The 14,952-nt window shown below is 41.8% G+C and overlaps 1 protein-coding gene across 2 annotated transcripts in view; it reads left to right on the plus strand.

Annotated features, from left to right (window-relative positions):
* The first annotated feature begins 413 nt into the window (after positions 1-413).
* CPEB4 (cytoplasmic polyadenylation element binding protein 4) overlaps positions 414-14,952 on the plus strand; it is a 42,678-nt gene continuing 28,139 nt past the window's right edge. The window contains exons 1-2 of one of the 2 annotated variants that reach the window (XM_032702572.1): positions 414-3,131; positions 12,996-13,077. In XM_032702572.1, coding sequence (XP_032558463.1) covers positions 2,010-3,131; positions 12,996-13,077 — 1,204 coding nt within the window. In that variant the 5' untranslated portion in view covers positions 414-2,009. The remainder of the gene's footprint in view (positions 3,132-12,995; positions 13,078-14,952) is intronic. The other variant, XM_032702573.1, reaches the window with a different exon arrangement.

Raw genomic sequence — 14,952 nt, forward strand, 5'->3', positions numbered from 1 at the left:
TAATCTCCCTTTCCAACCCAGACCCTTCTATATCACGCCACTGTCAGCGCGGTGACAGGTGACGCCCTGCCCTGCACAAACATGGCGGGCGCCGCGCTCCTCACTCCAAGATGGCGGCCCCGCCGGCATCCGCCTGACCTCTTGCCCACACTCAACATGGCGGCCGCGCTGCGGGCGGGCGCACCGAGCGCCGGGGCGGCCGCCCCAGCCGGGGTGTTCCTGCCCTTACCAAACATGGCGGCGCGCAGCGGACCCCGGGCGGGCGGAGCCGGGGCCGGGGGCGGGCCGGGGGCGCGGCCGCCACCGCCCCGGAAGCGCCGCGCGGCCCCCGCCAGCTGGTTGTCATTTGGTGCGGCCGCTCGGTCCAGGCGGCACGGGCTGGGCAGCGGCCGCGCGGGGACCAGCGAGGCACCGGCTGCGGCGGACGCCGGGGGGGTGGGGGGCGGGGGAGGCGGCAGCAAACACACGGAAAAAAAGACGCGAAACGAGGCGGTGGCAGCGGAGGCTCCGCGCCGGGGACACGTCGCCGGCTACCGAAGGCTGTCGGTCTCCTGGTCCTTGCAGATCTTCGCAGCAGCGTCCCCGCGGAGAAACCCCCCCCCCCCGGTGCGGCCGGTCCATGAGGGGCACGGCCCGCCCGCAGCCGAGCCGAGCAGCCGCAGGGCAGCGAGCGCCCCGAGCAGCCGCCGCCGGAGCCCCGAGCGCTGCGCCCCGACACAGAGCCCGCCCCGACCCCGCCGGGCGACCCGGGAGAGCCGCTTAAACACCTTCCATGGGGGAGAGAGGAGCCCGGCCGGCCGCGCCTTCCCCTCCCTGCCGGAGGCTGCTGCGCTGCTGAGGTAAAACCCCTCCTGCCTCCCCCGGCTCGAGCGAGGGCGGGGGGACACGCGGGGCACCCACGGCCCGGCCCCGCTGGACGCCGAGAGCCTGAGGAGGGAGCGCGTCTCCAGGGGCTCGCTAGGCTGCGGGAAAGCCGCGATTCCCGGGGAAGGAGGCGAGCCCCGCACCACAAAACACCCTCCCGGCAGCAGAGAGCGAGAAAAACCTCCTTCCCCTTCCTCCTGCGCTGTCCCCTCCCTTCCCTTCCCCGAACGGTGAATGCTGATTTCTGAGATGAAAACCTCCCTCCTCGGACAGCCAGGACTCTTATGAAGGACACGCAAATATTGGATCATAAATAAGAAGCGAGTCTGGCGAGCTCTGAAACCCAGCCCAGAAGGAGCAGCATCAAGAATCCACCCTTCTGCACAACTAACTCCCCACCCAGCACACATAGAATACTGATTTCCTGAGATAAGATCTTACCCCTTTAAACAACCACACACACACACACATACACACACACGGTGTATATTATTGCTAAATATAATAGGTTAAACCCAGCAGCACGGGGAAAAAGCCTCTTCTGCAACTCACTTACCCTTTTCACCCTCTGAATGCTGAGATCCTGAGGTAAATTTTTCCCTTGTCCACAGCAAAGACTCTTTTTAAACAGGACACAAATATATATTAGATTATAGAGATGTATTAAATTATTGCAGATTTAAATCTATTTTTTGCTGCCAAGGGGTTGAGGGACCAGACGTCATTGTATTTTTTTTCTTCCCTCTTAACTCATTTATGGGCGAGTCAAGGCTGCTGAGGAGGAAAAAAACAGCATAGTTAGAATCTCTTTATCCTTATTCGCCAGAAGCTTTTTCTCTCATTGCTGTGCATTTCCTTTCGAAAAAGGAAACCTCTTATTTTGTGAACCAAAGATTTATTTTTCCCTTCCTTCTGCCCAAAGGAAGGAAACGGACGCAAATTGACACATTGAAATAGTTGAAGAAATCTATCTTTTGCAAAAAGCAAACATCTTTATCCAAATCTGAAACAAATAGCGTGGAGGGAGAAACTGGAATATCTAGTGAAAAACAGGATACTTGCTAATCTTGCCTCAGAAGAGGACAAGCTAAACACTAAACATCAACTTGTTCTTACAGGGAGGATTCAAACCCTAAATATAATAAATGGGGGATTACGGGTTTGGAGTGTTAGTGCAAAACAACACTGGAAATAAGTCAGCTTTTCCAGTCAGATTTCATCCACATCTGCAGCCTCCACACCATCATCAAAATGCAACCCCCAGCCCTGCTGCTTTTATAAATAATAACACAGCTGCCAATGGCAGTAGTGCTGGGTCAGCTTGGCTCTTTCCTGCTCCAGCTGCCCATAATATTCAGGATGAGATTCTGGGGTCAGAAAAATCTAAAACTCAGCAACAGGAAAAGCAAGAGTCCCTAGAAAAACAGCAGCTTTCCCCTGGTCAAAGTCAGGAAGCAGGCATGCTCTCTGAACCCGAGAAAGCTAAAACTGAAGAAAATCAGGGTGATAATTCTTCAGAGAATGGCAATGGAAAGGAGAAAATCAGAATAGAATCGCCGGTGTTAACAGGATTTGATTATCAAGAGGCTTCGGGGCTCGGTACTTCAACACAGCCCTTGACATCCACTGCATCTTCTCTGACTGGTTTTAGTAACTGGTCTGCAGCTATTCCTCCTTCTTCTTCTACAATAATCAATGAAGATGCAAGTTTTTTCCATCAGGGAGGGGTCCCTACTGCCTCAGCTAATAATGGTGCTCTGCTGTTTCAGAATTTTCCACATCACGTCAGCCCTGGCTTTGGTGGTAGCTTTTCCCCCCAGATCGGACCCCTCTCTCAGCACCACCCTCATCACCCCCATTTTCAGCATCATCACAATCAGCATCAGCAACAGAGGAGGTCTCCTGCAAGTCCTCACCCACCTCCATTCACACACAGAAATGCTGCTTTTAATCAGTTGCCTCATTTGGCTAATAATCTTAACAAGCCACCTTCTCCGTGGAGCAGCTACCAAAGCCCTTCTCCCACACCATCCTCATGGAGCCCCGGTGGCGGCGGATACGGTGGGTGGGGAGGGTCCCAAGGTCGAGACCACCGCCGGGGACTGAACGGAGGGATAACACCCCTGAACTCCATCTCGCCCTTAAAGAAGAATTTTGCAAGTAATCATATCCAGCTGCAGAAGTACGCCCGGCCCAGCTCGGCCTTCGCTCCAAAATCGTGGATGGAAGACAGTTTGAATAGAGCTGACAACATTTTTCCCTTTCAGGTGAGCACACTCTGTTCTGTCCATAAGAAAAATGACCCCAAAGTGCATTAAAATGCTCTGGGAAGTGCAGTGTGTTGGAACAGCACAGCCTGGTTGTAGGATTTCTGTGCTTGCAACTTAAAAAAAAACAAAACATATTGAACTTGAAATGTCATAATGGGAATGATCCTCCAAACTGTGATTCATGTTGTTTTTTAATAGTGATGGTGATAAATATCTCTTGCCTACCAGCCACCTGTATTAGCCACTTTCCTTCAGCTTAATACTAACACACAGACAGAAATAGCCAATGAAGAAATTTAGTTACCAGCAGCAAGTATCTACAAAAAGGAATAAGGAAAAAAAGTGTTGCCTGTCAGAGTATGAAACATCTGAGGCCTTTTAAAATACTCAAGAATGTACCACATCTGAGAAAAGTGTATTTTATTTTCGAGTATCACATGGATTTGCAGTGCAACATAGTTTGTGTAGCATTCTTTTTTTTTTTTTGAAACTTTGATTTTTTTATACAGGATGGTAATTGGTGCAGTTTGCTCTCCTCAGTAATGGCAGCAAATTCTGGTTACAAGCCATTAAATCATCACTAAAATTAGATCTGGACCAGTGTCAGTTGGTGGTCTCCTATATTTTTGCTATGGCCTTCTTCTGGCAGGAGGCAGTGGCAGTTCAGCCTCTCCTCCGGGGCTGACTTGTTATGAATTTGAAAAGAATTGTATAATGTTGAACCTAATTTACAGTAGAAATTAAACCAGAAGTACTCTTCTTTTCATCTGACCACTAGTTAAACCGAGCTTTTATGTGTGTGTGCGCCTTTTGTAAACTCCTTTAGGGCGAATTAAACAACCCAAGAGCTCTATTACATTTCCAGGGTTGTTTTTCAAGCTCTTCAAATGAGGGCAAAAGTAAAAATCTCAACGTGATTGCAGTATTTCTGGCCACGCTGCAAGACACCCAGGGTGACCTACTTTAAAATAATTTCGAAGATAAAAGCTGTGCAATATGTCTCATGGTGTAAAGAAACAGAAATACATTTAATAATGACTTTGTGGGTTTGTGGATAGTTGGGTTCTTTGCAAACTGTCTTTTTTGGTGCTGTGCAGGGCCTGCTGACAGCACAGCAGCTCTGGCAGTAACTTTCCTTTAGGGCCCTTTTTTCTACTGCAGAGCTGTTGGCTGGTTCAATATCAGGTAGAGCCCTTCTAAATTTAGAATGCCTATAGTAATAATTGATTTTAATGTCGGGATTTGTAATGAATATAATCAACCTGTATCCAGCATATGGAATTTATACACTGAAACCATTAGAAAAAGGGCACAGCTGGAGCTGGTCTTTTTTCAGCCTCACTGCAGCGAGACTTGGCTCAGGGTTTGATTCACTCTGTACCCTGACACGTAGCTGATGTTCAGAGTGACAGAATGAGATCAAGTGTGTCCTTGCTGCTGTGTATAAGCCCCAAATATATACACAGGGATAGAAACGTGCTTGGATCGGCATCAAGGAAATTAGAGAAAACTGGCGAAGTCAACCTTGACTTGTGGATGGCATTCCAGACATAGAATAGCAGACACATGTAGTTTGATCATGGTAAAGAAATGATTTTTGTTTAGCATGTTGGTGTCTGTTTACATAAACACTCAGATGAAGCTGTACATGTCAAGACCAAGTCTGACACTCCTTCGTGCCAAGAAAAGGAAAGTGTGGAGTGGAGTGCTTTCCAGTCCGGTACTGTCACTTCTGTGAGGAAAAGGGCAGGGCAGCAAAACAGGACTTCAGCACTGCAGCCCTAGAAAGATGCTGATTAATTTTGAAGCCATCATGGACAACTGCTTTTTATGACTTTCTTTTTTTTTTTTGTATAAAATCTTTAGCTCCTTTGGTCACTTAGCTGAGTGTTGAAAGCACACTGAATTCTTGAATTGCTGGAAAACAAATGATGTAAAATTTGACCTTTGATGTCTTTTTTTTTTTTTCTTGATTATGCTGATTCTATGCCTGCCTCAAAGCAGAATAAGGACTTTAGCATATTATATATTTGTGTTTATGCATCTGTCTATCTTTTTATGAAGTATCCTTCATGTACTAGACGAGGTAGCAATCATGTACTGGACAAGGCTATTTTGTTACTGGAATATTCTTAGTTTCCTGTTTAGGAAATAGTTGAAAGCTGTCCTTGCTGCAGCAACATAATGGAGTAATTTGATACAACTATCCCTTTCATTTAATATTTATGTTTTGCTGCTTAAATCATTAACGAGTGTTGCTGCAATCTAGTGAAAATTAGTTTCTTTAGAAGGCAAAATGCAAACCAGCAACTGCAAATATTTGGGGATCACTTTCTTTTTTTCACAGAGGTTGTCTCTACTCCAAAGCTTGCCGACACACAGAATTCTGTCTGTTTTGATGCGAATCTTAGGGTAACCAGGAGTAAATGCTCGTTTCCTCTTTGAAGAGGATGATGTTGCATAATATCCCTGTAAGCCACTGATGTGAATTCCTGCTCACTTCAAACATTTCTGCCCGTGGCCCTTCGATTCTTGGGATGAAGTGGGTGCTCCAAATGGTTCAGATGAAAGGAAAATACTGTGGTGATCTGTTAGATAACCTTGCAATTTGATGATGCCGTGCTTGGTATGGAGGGCTGCGTGCAAACCCTGTGCTTTCTGTCCTAAGTGTTTTCCATTTGGAATTCTTTCTCCTAATGTTTCAGAAGTAACATGTCTGTAGGAATGTCTTGGAAGTGAAAGCAAGGTCAGAGAAGACTTACCAGATCTGTTAATGAAATTAAGTTTTGATGTTGTGCTTTAGCCACTGGGCAGCTTCCCCCTTCAAAGGTCTTTTGAAAAGAGAAAAGCCATTGTTCTTTGTGTGTTCGTTTGAAAAGGAAATGGTCTCCAAATGAAAAAATGGTTCCTGAATTAAAATTAAGAAGAAAAAAAATGGAGTCTTTTGGCTCTGACAGGCTTCCTTGAGATTTAATACATGAAAATGCTTTGACTGTGACTATTGCATCTTTCAAAGTTACTGATTTTTAAAATAATTCCTTCTACTTGTCTCCCAGCAGCACTGACAAACTGGGTGCTCAGTAATTGTGTTTTAGGGCAGCACTGCCTTCGAGATTGTTTTGGCTTTCCTTTTGCTGTGTACTTGCACTTCCTCATGAGTGGAACATCCTGCCTGTTATGCAATGCATAAATCTTGCTTTGATAGGCATTTCCAGGTTTCCAGATCTCATCTTCAATGTGTGACGATGTTTTTTAAATTGGTCTCTGAAGGCACAAGCAAGTGAAGCAATAGTGTTCTGTAAAAATGCTTAAAAATAATCTGTGTTTCTTCCTGGAATCAGGCTTGAAAATAACTGCCCATTTCAAAGAATTTTGTACATGAGAGCAGTTCATTATATCCACTTGTTCAAAATGTTTTTTCCTTTCTTCTACAGTGGCTGGTTTCCAGGTATATAACCCCTTCCAAATCCATCCAGGGGCTGTGCCAGAGAGACTTGCTCTTCCCCCAGGCAGATATGGAATGTTTGAGAAAACACATACGTGATTACAAAATGTGTTTGAATTCTGAGCTGTACGTCAGCATTTGTTTGCCCACAGAAATGGGTTGGTTTAATAAGTGCATTAAACAAATTCACGGGGAACTGGAATTAAAAAATAACCTCTTGAATGCATTTGCTAAACTTTCCTCTTGAAAAGATTTTGCAAGTAAATTTCTTTACCGTGCCCCTTTATTTTAATAGTTGGTTTTGAGGAACCTTTTCATAACTCACGAGAGCTGGTTGCATAAAAAGAGGTTATTTGTTTTGCAGAATTCCATTTTTATTCTAGCAACAGCAATTATTCCAAGAAATCTCAAGCTATCATTTGAAAATAGAATAAATACTTAAAGTTGGATTTTTAAACCTGTTCACCCATTTTTCTATAACTGCATCAGTTGTGTAGTAATTAGTATTTTGTGTGCTGTTCCCCACAGCTACTGATCTGTGGGATTAGCAGCACTCTAATGTGGTATGACATGCACAAGTTAAGTGCTGTGGAAGTTAACACTGTTCTTGTTTTATAAACTTACTACTGACGTTAATACTTGGGCTTTGGCCCTCCTGTGTGTTTTTGACCTCAGGGTTTCTGTTTAAAGAGAGCTTTTGTTAGAAGCTATTTGAATTATGTTTGTCTTTTCCTAAGATTAAAAGGAGTACTCTTATTAAGCATTTTGCTTTGAAAAGTTGCAGACTTAGCAGCCCAGCATAAAGAGTGAGAACACAAGATATTATGGGAAGTATTTTCTAGAAGATACATAGAAAACTTGATTTGTGGCTAAAATAGAATCAGACACATTACTGGAAATGTATATAAAGGTCTGTCATTTCTAACACTTAAAAAGTTCAAGTTTAACTAAACCAGAATTGTGCCCTCCCCAAAAAAACTCCTGTCTGATGTGCCACTTAACTTTTCCAGCTCCTTCTTATTGTTCCCTGGTGAAGCTATAAAAGATGATCCGGGCAGAATACAGCAACATCCTTTCAGGAAAAACCTGTTTATTCAAAGCTTTTAATTCACTGGATACTGAACTGGAAGCTGGAATACAGCATTTGCAGGGTGGTGGGAAGGAGGAGAAGCTTACCCAGAAGCATAATCAAGTCCAAATTTGCTTTGCAGTTAAAAGAAAAATGTGGAACTTGTATTTATGATGATAAATATGATGATATTGCCTCGCCCTGTACACCTTACTGTGCCTGAGACACACAGCTTTTGAGTTATGGGAAACAGGAACAAGGTTTCAGAAAGTTTCAGGCTTCTTGTGCTATAATGAGGGTACAAATGTAGTTGTGAGTTTTTTGATTTGCACAAATAATCTGGTTTGACAGATATTTAAATGTATGAAACAAGCCCCACTGGCAGCTACTCCATAAATACTCCTTAGTCACCTTCAGTAAATCACTTGGTGCAATGGCATCTTTGGCATTATTACTGATGCCCTGGACTTCAGATAAACCTTATTTTAAGAGATCAGGCCCAGACTTAGCTACCAGCAAGAGCTCATACCTTGCCAGGCTTGACTTTTTTGTACCTTTTGGGATTTAGCCCTGGGAGGCCCTTCATGGGAAGTGCTGAATAGAAACTCTCAGGTTCTGGAATCTTAATTGTTCAGGTGATGGTAGTGCTGTGGGTGCAGATTAAATACAATAAATCTGCACTTTCATAGTTAAGTTGAATGTACATCTTTCTGATGTGCAAGAGAATTTAGGCATGAGCTTTTAAAGTGCAAAGTATAGTCTTCCTGTGCATGAAAAATTCATTTAATTTCTTTTGCATGGGAGGATGTCCCAGTATATCTTGTATGTGCTTTGCACCAAGTGACTCTTTTTGGAATGAAACGTTTTTGGACTTGGAAAAATAAAATTGGGATTAGATTTTAGTGATTTCCTCTGTACCAGTGGCTCCATTTCTTAACAAGATCTCTAACCATAAAATAATCTGGGTGCCGGGGGGGAGATCACTGTAGTCACAGAGGTGAAGTGGTTTGCCCAGGCTGCAGGAGTCCAAGGACAAAGTCATGACATGAAAGTCCTGAATTCTTCTCTCTTTGCAGTGAGGTTGCATTATTAGGAACAGTATACACACATAGAAATTATTTCTAGACAGTAGAAGAATCAGAATAATTTTATTTTTCTGTAGAAAGAGATGGCCAGTTTATAGTCCAAAACTGTTCTGTTTGTTGTTGTAGAACATTCAGAGTCTCAGTAGCTCGTTCTTAACCAGATCTGCTGGCTGTCACTTCTTGTATATTGTGAAAACAGCACTGTTTGTTCAAAATGATGTGTAATGAATGTCTTTTGAAATGTTGGCTGAAATTTTAAACACAGTCATGTATTAAGACTGCAGGTTTCTTTCTTTTTGTTGCTCGAAGGTGATGATATTTGTTTGATTGGTTTGTTGTATGTTTGGTTTGGTTTTCTCTTTTTCTTTTTTTTTTTTTTTATTTTTGGTGGCCTTGTGTTTAACATGATGTCTTTCTGCCTCAGTTCTGTTTCCCAGGTCTAAATGTGAGTGTCCTTTGAGCCCTCTGTTAAAGCAAAATTTTAGATGCCCTAAACAAACTTGTGTAAAGCCCAACTTACTGTGATCAAGCCAGGGAAATAATACCAGGCCTGTGGTAGCCACATTTTGTTACTGAAGTTTGCACACTCTACTTTAGTCCAGGGTAGTCATTACCCCTATTTATTTTCTAAATAAATAAATAAATATCCAGTGAGCAGTTCAGCTCCATGGAAAGCACTGTAATTTTGTGAACTGATTCATTAAAACCACCACCATGTTGTTATTAATTCTCTCTGCATGAAGTCTTTTAAAGAAAACATCAGTTTTTTCCTGGGCACAGTATGGTTTATGTGCTTTATAACTCATAAATAAAATGTATCACATCTAGTTACCAGTTCATGATCAGTATCTTGACTGTTACAGCTATTTTTGATGTTATGGAGTGAAATGCAGAGTTAGGCATTTCTTCAGTGATATGGCCATTAGCCTTTACCAGCCTTTAATTTTACTTCAGGTATATAATACATGGATAGATTTCAGATGTGTTTCTTATAAAATGCACTGACCATCTTGGAAGTTAAGACTGACGAAATCTGGGCCACTGTTTTCAAAACATTTTTACTATAAAAGGACTTGAATTTGTATAAAAATTCTAAAAAGTACCAATGGTGACTTTCAATATCTGGGCAAGTAATCAACTAAATTAATGGATTTTTTTTTTTTTTTTATAAGCACTGTGCAAACCTCTGACCCAGCTGATCTTAGTGTTTTGGCTGGTCTTAATTTAGGACTGACATCTTTTAATTGCCTAGATGTACACAGGGTTACTGACATACCAAATTCTTGAATTTGTCTGCATTTCCAGAGAGGGGAACTGCTGCATTACTTTCAGGAATATGTCAAAATTCAATAGTTGTGTTTAACATGGTTTACTCTCTCCTAATTGATAAGCAAAGACACGGAGGAGCAAACTCCAACAAGCCAAGACTAAGGCCGATCTTCCCAGGGGCCATTCAGCACCATGCATTGACAGTGATGATTAGAAATGGAAAGTTGGAAAAATAGGCAAGAGACAGGAACATGGCAGCATTTTGAGGGTGTTCTAGCCTCTGGAAATCTCCAGTGCTGTGACAAGTGACTGGAACCACTACAGAGTGTAAGTGTGGGCCACATTTTAGCCATTCCTCCTTTTATGGGATTGCCAATAGCTGCTGAGCAGTTAATCTTTTGTATCGGTGCACAGGGTCATCTTTTAAAGTGTTTGCAGTGTGATTTTGCAGCTTATGGACCTTACACTGAAAAAGTGACACCTTGCTGCTTCCCTCAGAAAGGGAAAGCTGTGAACTCCTCCCCACAAAAAACTTCTATTGGAGAACGTGATGTCCCTGTTAGCTAACCAGTTCAGTTCCATTTTCTCCCCTCAAATATTTCAATTCTCTGTTCTCAGTGTTGAAAACTTACCATTGCAGCAAAGCCTTTGTTTACAGCTCAAGCCAACATGGACATTTTAGGGAGAAGAGACTCGCTTTGGCTCACGTGTTCCAGCACATACACAGCACAGTAAACTGGAAATTACTTGGCCTGGATTCCTCCCTTCATGTCTCCCAGACAACTGAAATGTCAAGTGCCACACTTCCACAAAGACATGGAAATACTTAGGTTCTGCACTTTGTGACATAAGAATTTTGTAGCTGTTCACGGGGTGCACTTGATGTTAATACGATGCACTGAAAGTCAGAATGCAGGAAGGAGAAGCTACTGAGGGATGTCAGGTTTTCTCCAACCTGTGTTTTAGGCTATTTTCTGTAGTCCTGTTGTGAGGACTGCTGGAAATGCAGATATTGTCTTCTAGTGCCCATTCCTGAGTTTCCCAGCTGTTGAATCCTAATGGATCCAAGATCCCAGGACTTGTACTCAATCCTGCTAAAGGATTTTAATGTAACTAGAGTGTGAAATAAGTTACAAACTAGGAGAAGTCAAAACAATGAACTAAATACTGCTTATAAAGGAAGAAATGTGTAAAACACTGGGTTTTAGAATTTAAATGCTCGCGATGGTTTCTCTAAGTTGCCTCAATTATCTTGTAATAGAAATGACCACGGAAATAAATACTGAGGAGAGACAGGGCAGTGCTTTGCTTTTTATAGTAAATTTGATATTTGCTAGACTAATAAAGCAACTGGTTCCAAACCCTGGGCCTTCTAATGCTATTTGAAATGCAGCACATCCGGGTTGAAATACGTCGCCTGTTCTGTCTCAGTAATAAACTGTTCTGAAGAGAGGAAAAATACCAGGAAATTTAATTGAAAACCAGTGGTTTTTTTAGTGGTCAGAATGTAACTTACAACTTGGAAATGGCTCAGGACTCTAGGAGCTGGTGTGTCGTTGCTCTTCAAATAGTATGAGATATTTAAAGCCCAGAATGACTGATCATTTTGGATCTGATCTGTGTGATATCAAGGACCCCCCTTGCCACACGCAGTCGCTGCTTCAGCACTGGAGTGAAGGCCATTATAACCTGATACACAACAGCCTGTGCAATACCCTTCTTTACTTCACCACTGCTTTTTAAAAATGTTCCAAGCGGGATCTGTGTGCTTTGGAGAAATTTCAGCTTCACAGCCAGCGATAGGGACAAAAAACATTATTTGGAGCTGTAATAATAATAGTTGTGGAGAAGCAGCTTAAAGCAAAAAATGTCTGTTTTGAACTACTCGCATTTTGTTAGAACAGATACTTCCTAGTGCTTGATCTTGGTTCAGAGGGGATTCCTTAGAACAGGAATGAAATAAAATCTTTAGAATTGATGCTAGAGTGCTTCTTGGACAGAGAAAAACTAAAGGTGGATTAATATAATTGTATAAATTTTTTTCCAAATCCAAATGTATAAATACACAGATAACATGGATAAGTGAATAATTTTGGGAACTATGGTGACTTTTTGCCTCCCTTTCTGACCTTATGTGGTACTGTAAAGATTTCAGACTTTACAAGAAATTTCAGTTATTCTGAATTTGCCAATTAAAATAAGGCAATGCCAGGATATTTTATGTTGCTGTAACATCAGATTTATAGGATGTGGAATTTGTTGTTTGATTGAGAAAGTGTGACCCATGTGTTAAATCATGTCTTTGGTTAATAGGAAGCAGAAATATGTAGTAATACACTTCAGGTGGCTGGAGGTAATGAAACAGTAAAGTACAGGAGACATTGTGCCTCCCATCTGTTTAGTCCTCCTTTAATTTTAGAAATGCTTGGAATGCCAAACTTGTGAATTCACAGAATTAAAAATCAAAGCAAAGTTGTCACCCAGTAAATGAGACTATTTGGAACACTCCTGCTTGTGTGGAATACCTTAGAATTATGTAGAATTTGAACTGACTGCACAGAATTCAACTATTTCAGGTGTCGAGATAGTTGTTTAGGTGGAGGAAATTCTACATGTTTCTGGAATTTAAAATTTCTTAAATTTGGACTGAAATACCTGTTTTATGATTTGTCCTTGCAATTCTGTCTCCCAGGATATATGATCTTTACTTCCTAACTGTGAAATTACTTTTAACAAAATTTTGCTGTGTAGAAAGGAATGCAAACTAAATATTGAATTGGGTTCTTAAATGAGTGGTTACAATAACTATAGATCAGATTTTTATTTAAGAATATTCTAGTTTTTAATATTCCTGTATCAGCCTGCCTTTGGTGTATGGTTTTTGCTTCATTCTGCTGTAGTAATGTAGAAGAAAACTGCAGTTTTTATGTTTCAGATGGTCTCGTTTAACGCTGTGTGTTGCCTAAACTGGCTCTGTCTGTATTTGCTTGCAGGATCGCACGAGGACTTTCGACATGCATTCACTGGAGAACTCCCTAATTGACATAATGAGGGCTGAAAATGATTCACTGAAAGGTAAATTTAGAAAGAGACTATTTCCTGCAGTAAATAATTGGGAAGAGGTGCTGACTTAGAATAAGAAACTTTGGTTTCGGTGAGGAAGAGTCACGTTGTGCACCTGTTGCATGGTCAGCTGGGGTGGGCACCCTCTTTCAGTTGTCTGTGGATGAAGCTGTTGCAACACAGGTACATTTTTTTTTCAGTTCTGTGCTGCCTTAAATTGCAGATTTTTTTGGTACCATTGGGAAAGGAAAAGGGAGGTTGAACTGACATGCGTTTGGAATTTCTCTCTTTTTATTTTTTTTTAGTTTTTTTGGCAAAGGTAATCTTGCTTTGGAAATACCTCAACTTACAAAGTATTCAAAGTATTGTCTGTGTATAATTTTGTCTGAATAGAAACTGCTTGTGGTCTACAATTCAGAACTCTAGTTTCTTGTTCTGTAGAATGAGTAATCCATTTCAGTTCAGTGGTTCCTTGTATGAGTAGAGAAGTCAAACTCTCACACACACTTCTTATCTAAGATTCAGTTTTGTTACCAGTCATGAGACCACTAAAAAAACAAACCTGCACTTGTGGTTTCTGCAAGTAAATTTCTTTTGCTATCAAGGCTTGTGGTGATAATGAAATCTGACTTGTTTTAATACTGATTCTTGCTCAGAAGACCAACCTCTGATAAACTGGCAATAACTTGTGTTTGTTGCCTTTGCTGTGGTCTGGAAAGGCAGCTTGAGTTTCCCATCCCCAGTGCTGTGCAGCCATTCAGGGTGATGAGAAGCACCACAAAATGCTGTTTCCTATTGAAAGACAAGGGGAACCTGCTGTAGATAAAAGTAATGTCAAATGAATTAAAACCCCAAAATACATTCCCACCTTACGTAGTGGGGACCAGGATTTTATAAGTGACATGTATTAATAGCTTTCATTTGGTTTATAGGCTGTCTTGGCAGCATCCTGTGCCTCCAGCATTGTATAGAGAACCAAGAATCAGGTGCCCTTCCTTGACTGCAGCACCTGGGATTTGCCCCAAGACCTTCTATTCAACTGCCAGGCCATCCCAAACCAGGTTACAGCTGCTGAAATCTGGCCCAAGGTGACATGGCCATAGAACAAATAAAATTTCCCTTTAAATTTGAATTTAACAAAGTCAGCTCCACATGTATTTATATTCAGCAACTAAGCAAGGGGAGTTCTGTAAGCAGTATGACTTTTCGTTTAAGTGCTTTGAAAGGATTCTTTGCATTGGAAATTTTTTTTTTTGAGTGCTTGACATGTTTTGAGAATGATGGAATAAGTGTGTCAGCAAAGAATACAAATAGTTCTGATACTCGTTAATTCCTGCTTTAGCTTGGTTGTTAATCCCCTCTGCAGAGTCATCTGTGGCTTGGCCAAAGTTTTCTATGTGTTGTCTCAGACTGACTGAAACACAGTGATATCAACTAGGTCCTGTTCTGGGAATTATTTCTTAGGTTTCTTGCAAATTACTCTGTATCAAGGTTAATAGTTACATAAGTATATAGAAAAAAGCCTCAAAACTGAGATGAGAAATTTAAGTGATCCTACGTGAAATACTTTGTTGTGAAGCCTCATTTTCAAGAGTCTCCTCGGCAAGGACATGAAGTTTGCTCATAGTGAAATGTGCAGTACACTGAATTTGACTGCTGCTGCTCTGGCAGAGCTCACAGTGACATAGTTCCTGTAATATATTTAGGAATGGATCTTTATTCAAACCAGCATCCGCTGTGCCGTGGTAATGCTGCAGAGATCATCCCTAAGTAGGGTGGGGTTTGTAAGGAGAGGAAATACCTTTAGTTAAACCAACTGATACAGCTGGAAAAAAATCGTGACTTGCTGGTACAAAACATTCCACATCAAGCCTGAAGTGGGGCTCG

Source organism: Chiroxiphia lanceolata, chromosome 15 (assembly GCF_009829145.1).
Source record: "Chiroxiphia lanceolata isolate bChiLan1 chromosome 15, bChiLan1.pri, whole genome shotgun sequence".
Taxonomy (NCBI): domain Eukaryota; kingdom Metazoa; phylum Chordata; class Aves; order Passeriformes; family Pipridae; genus Chiroxiphia; species Chiroxiphia lanceolata.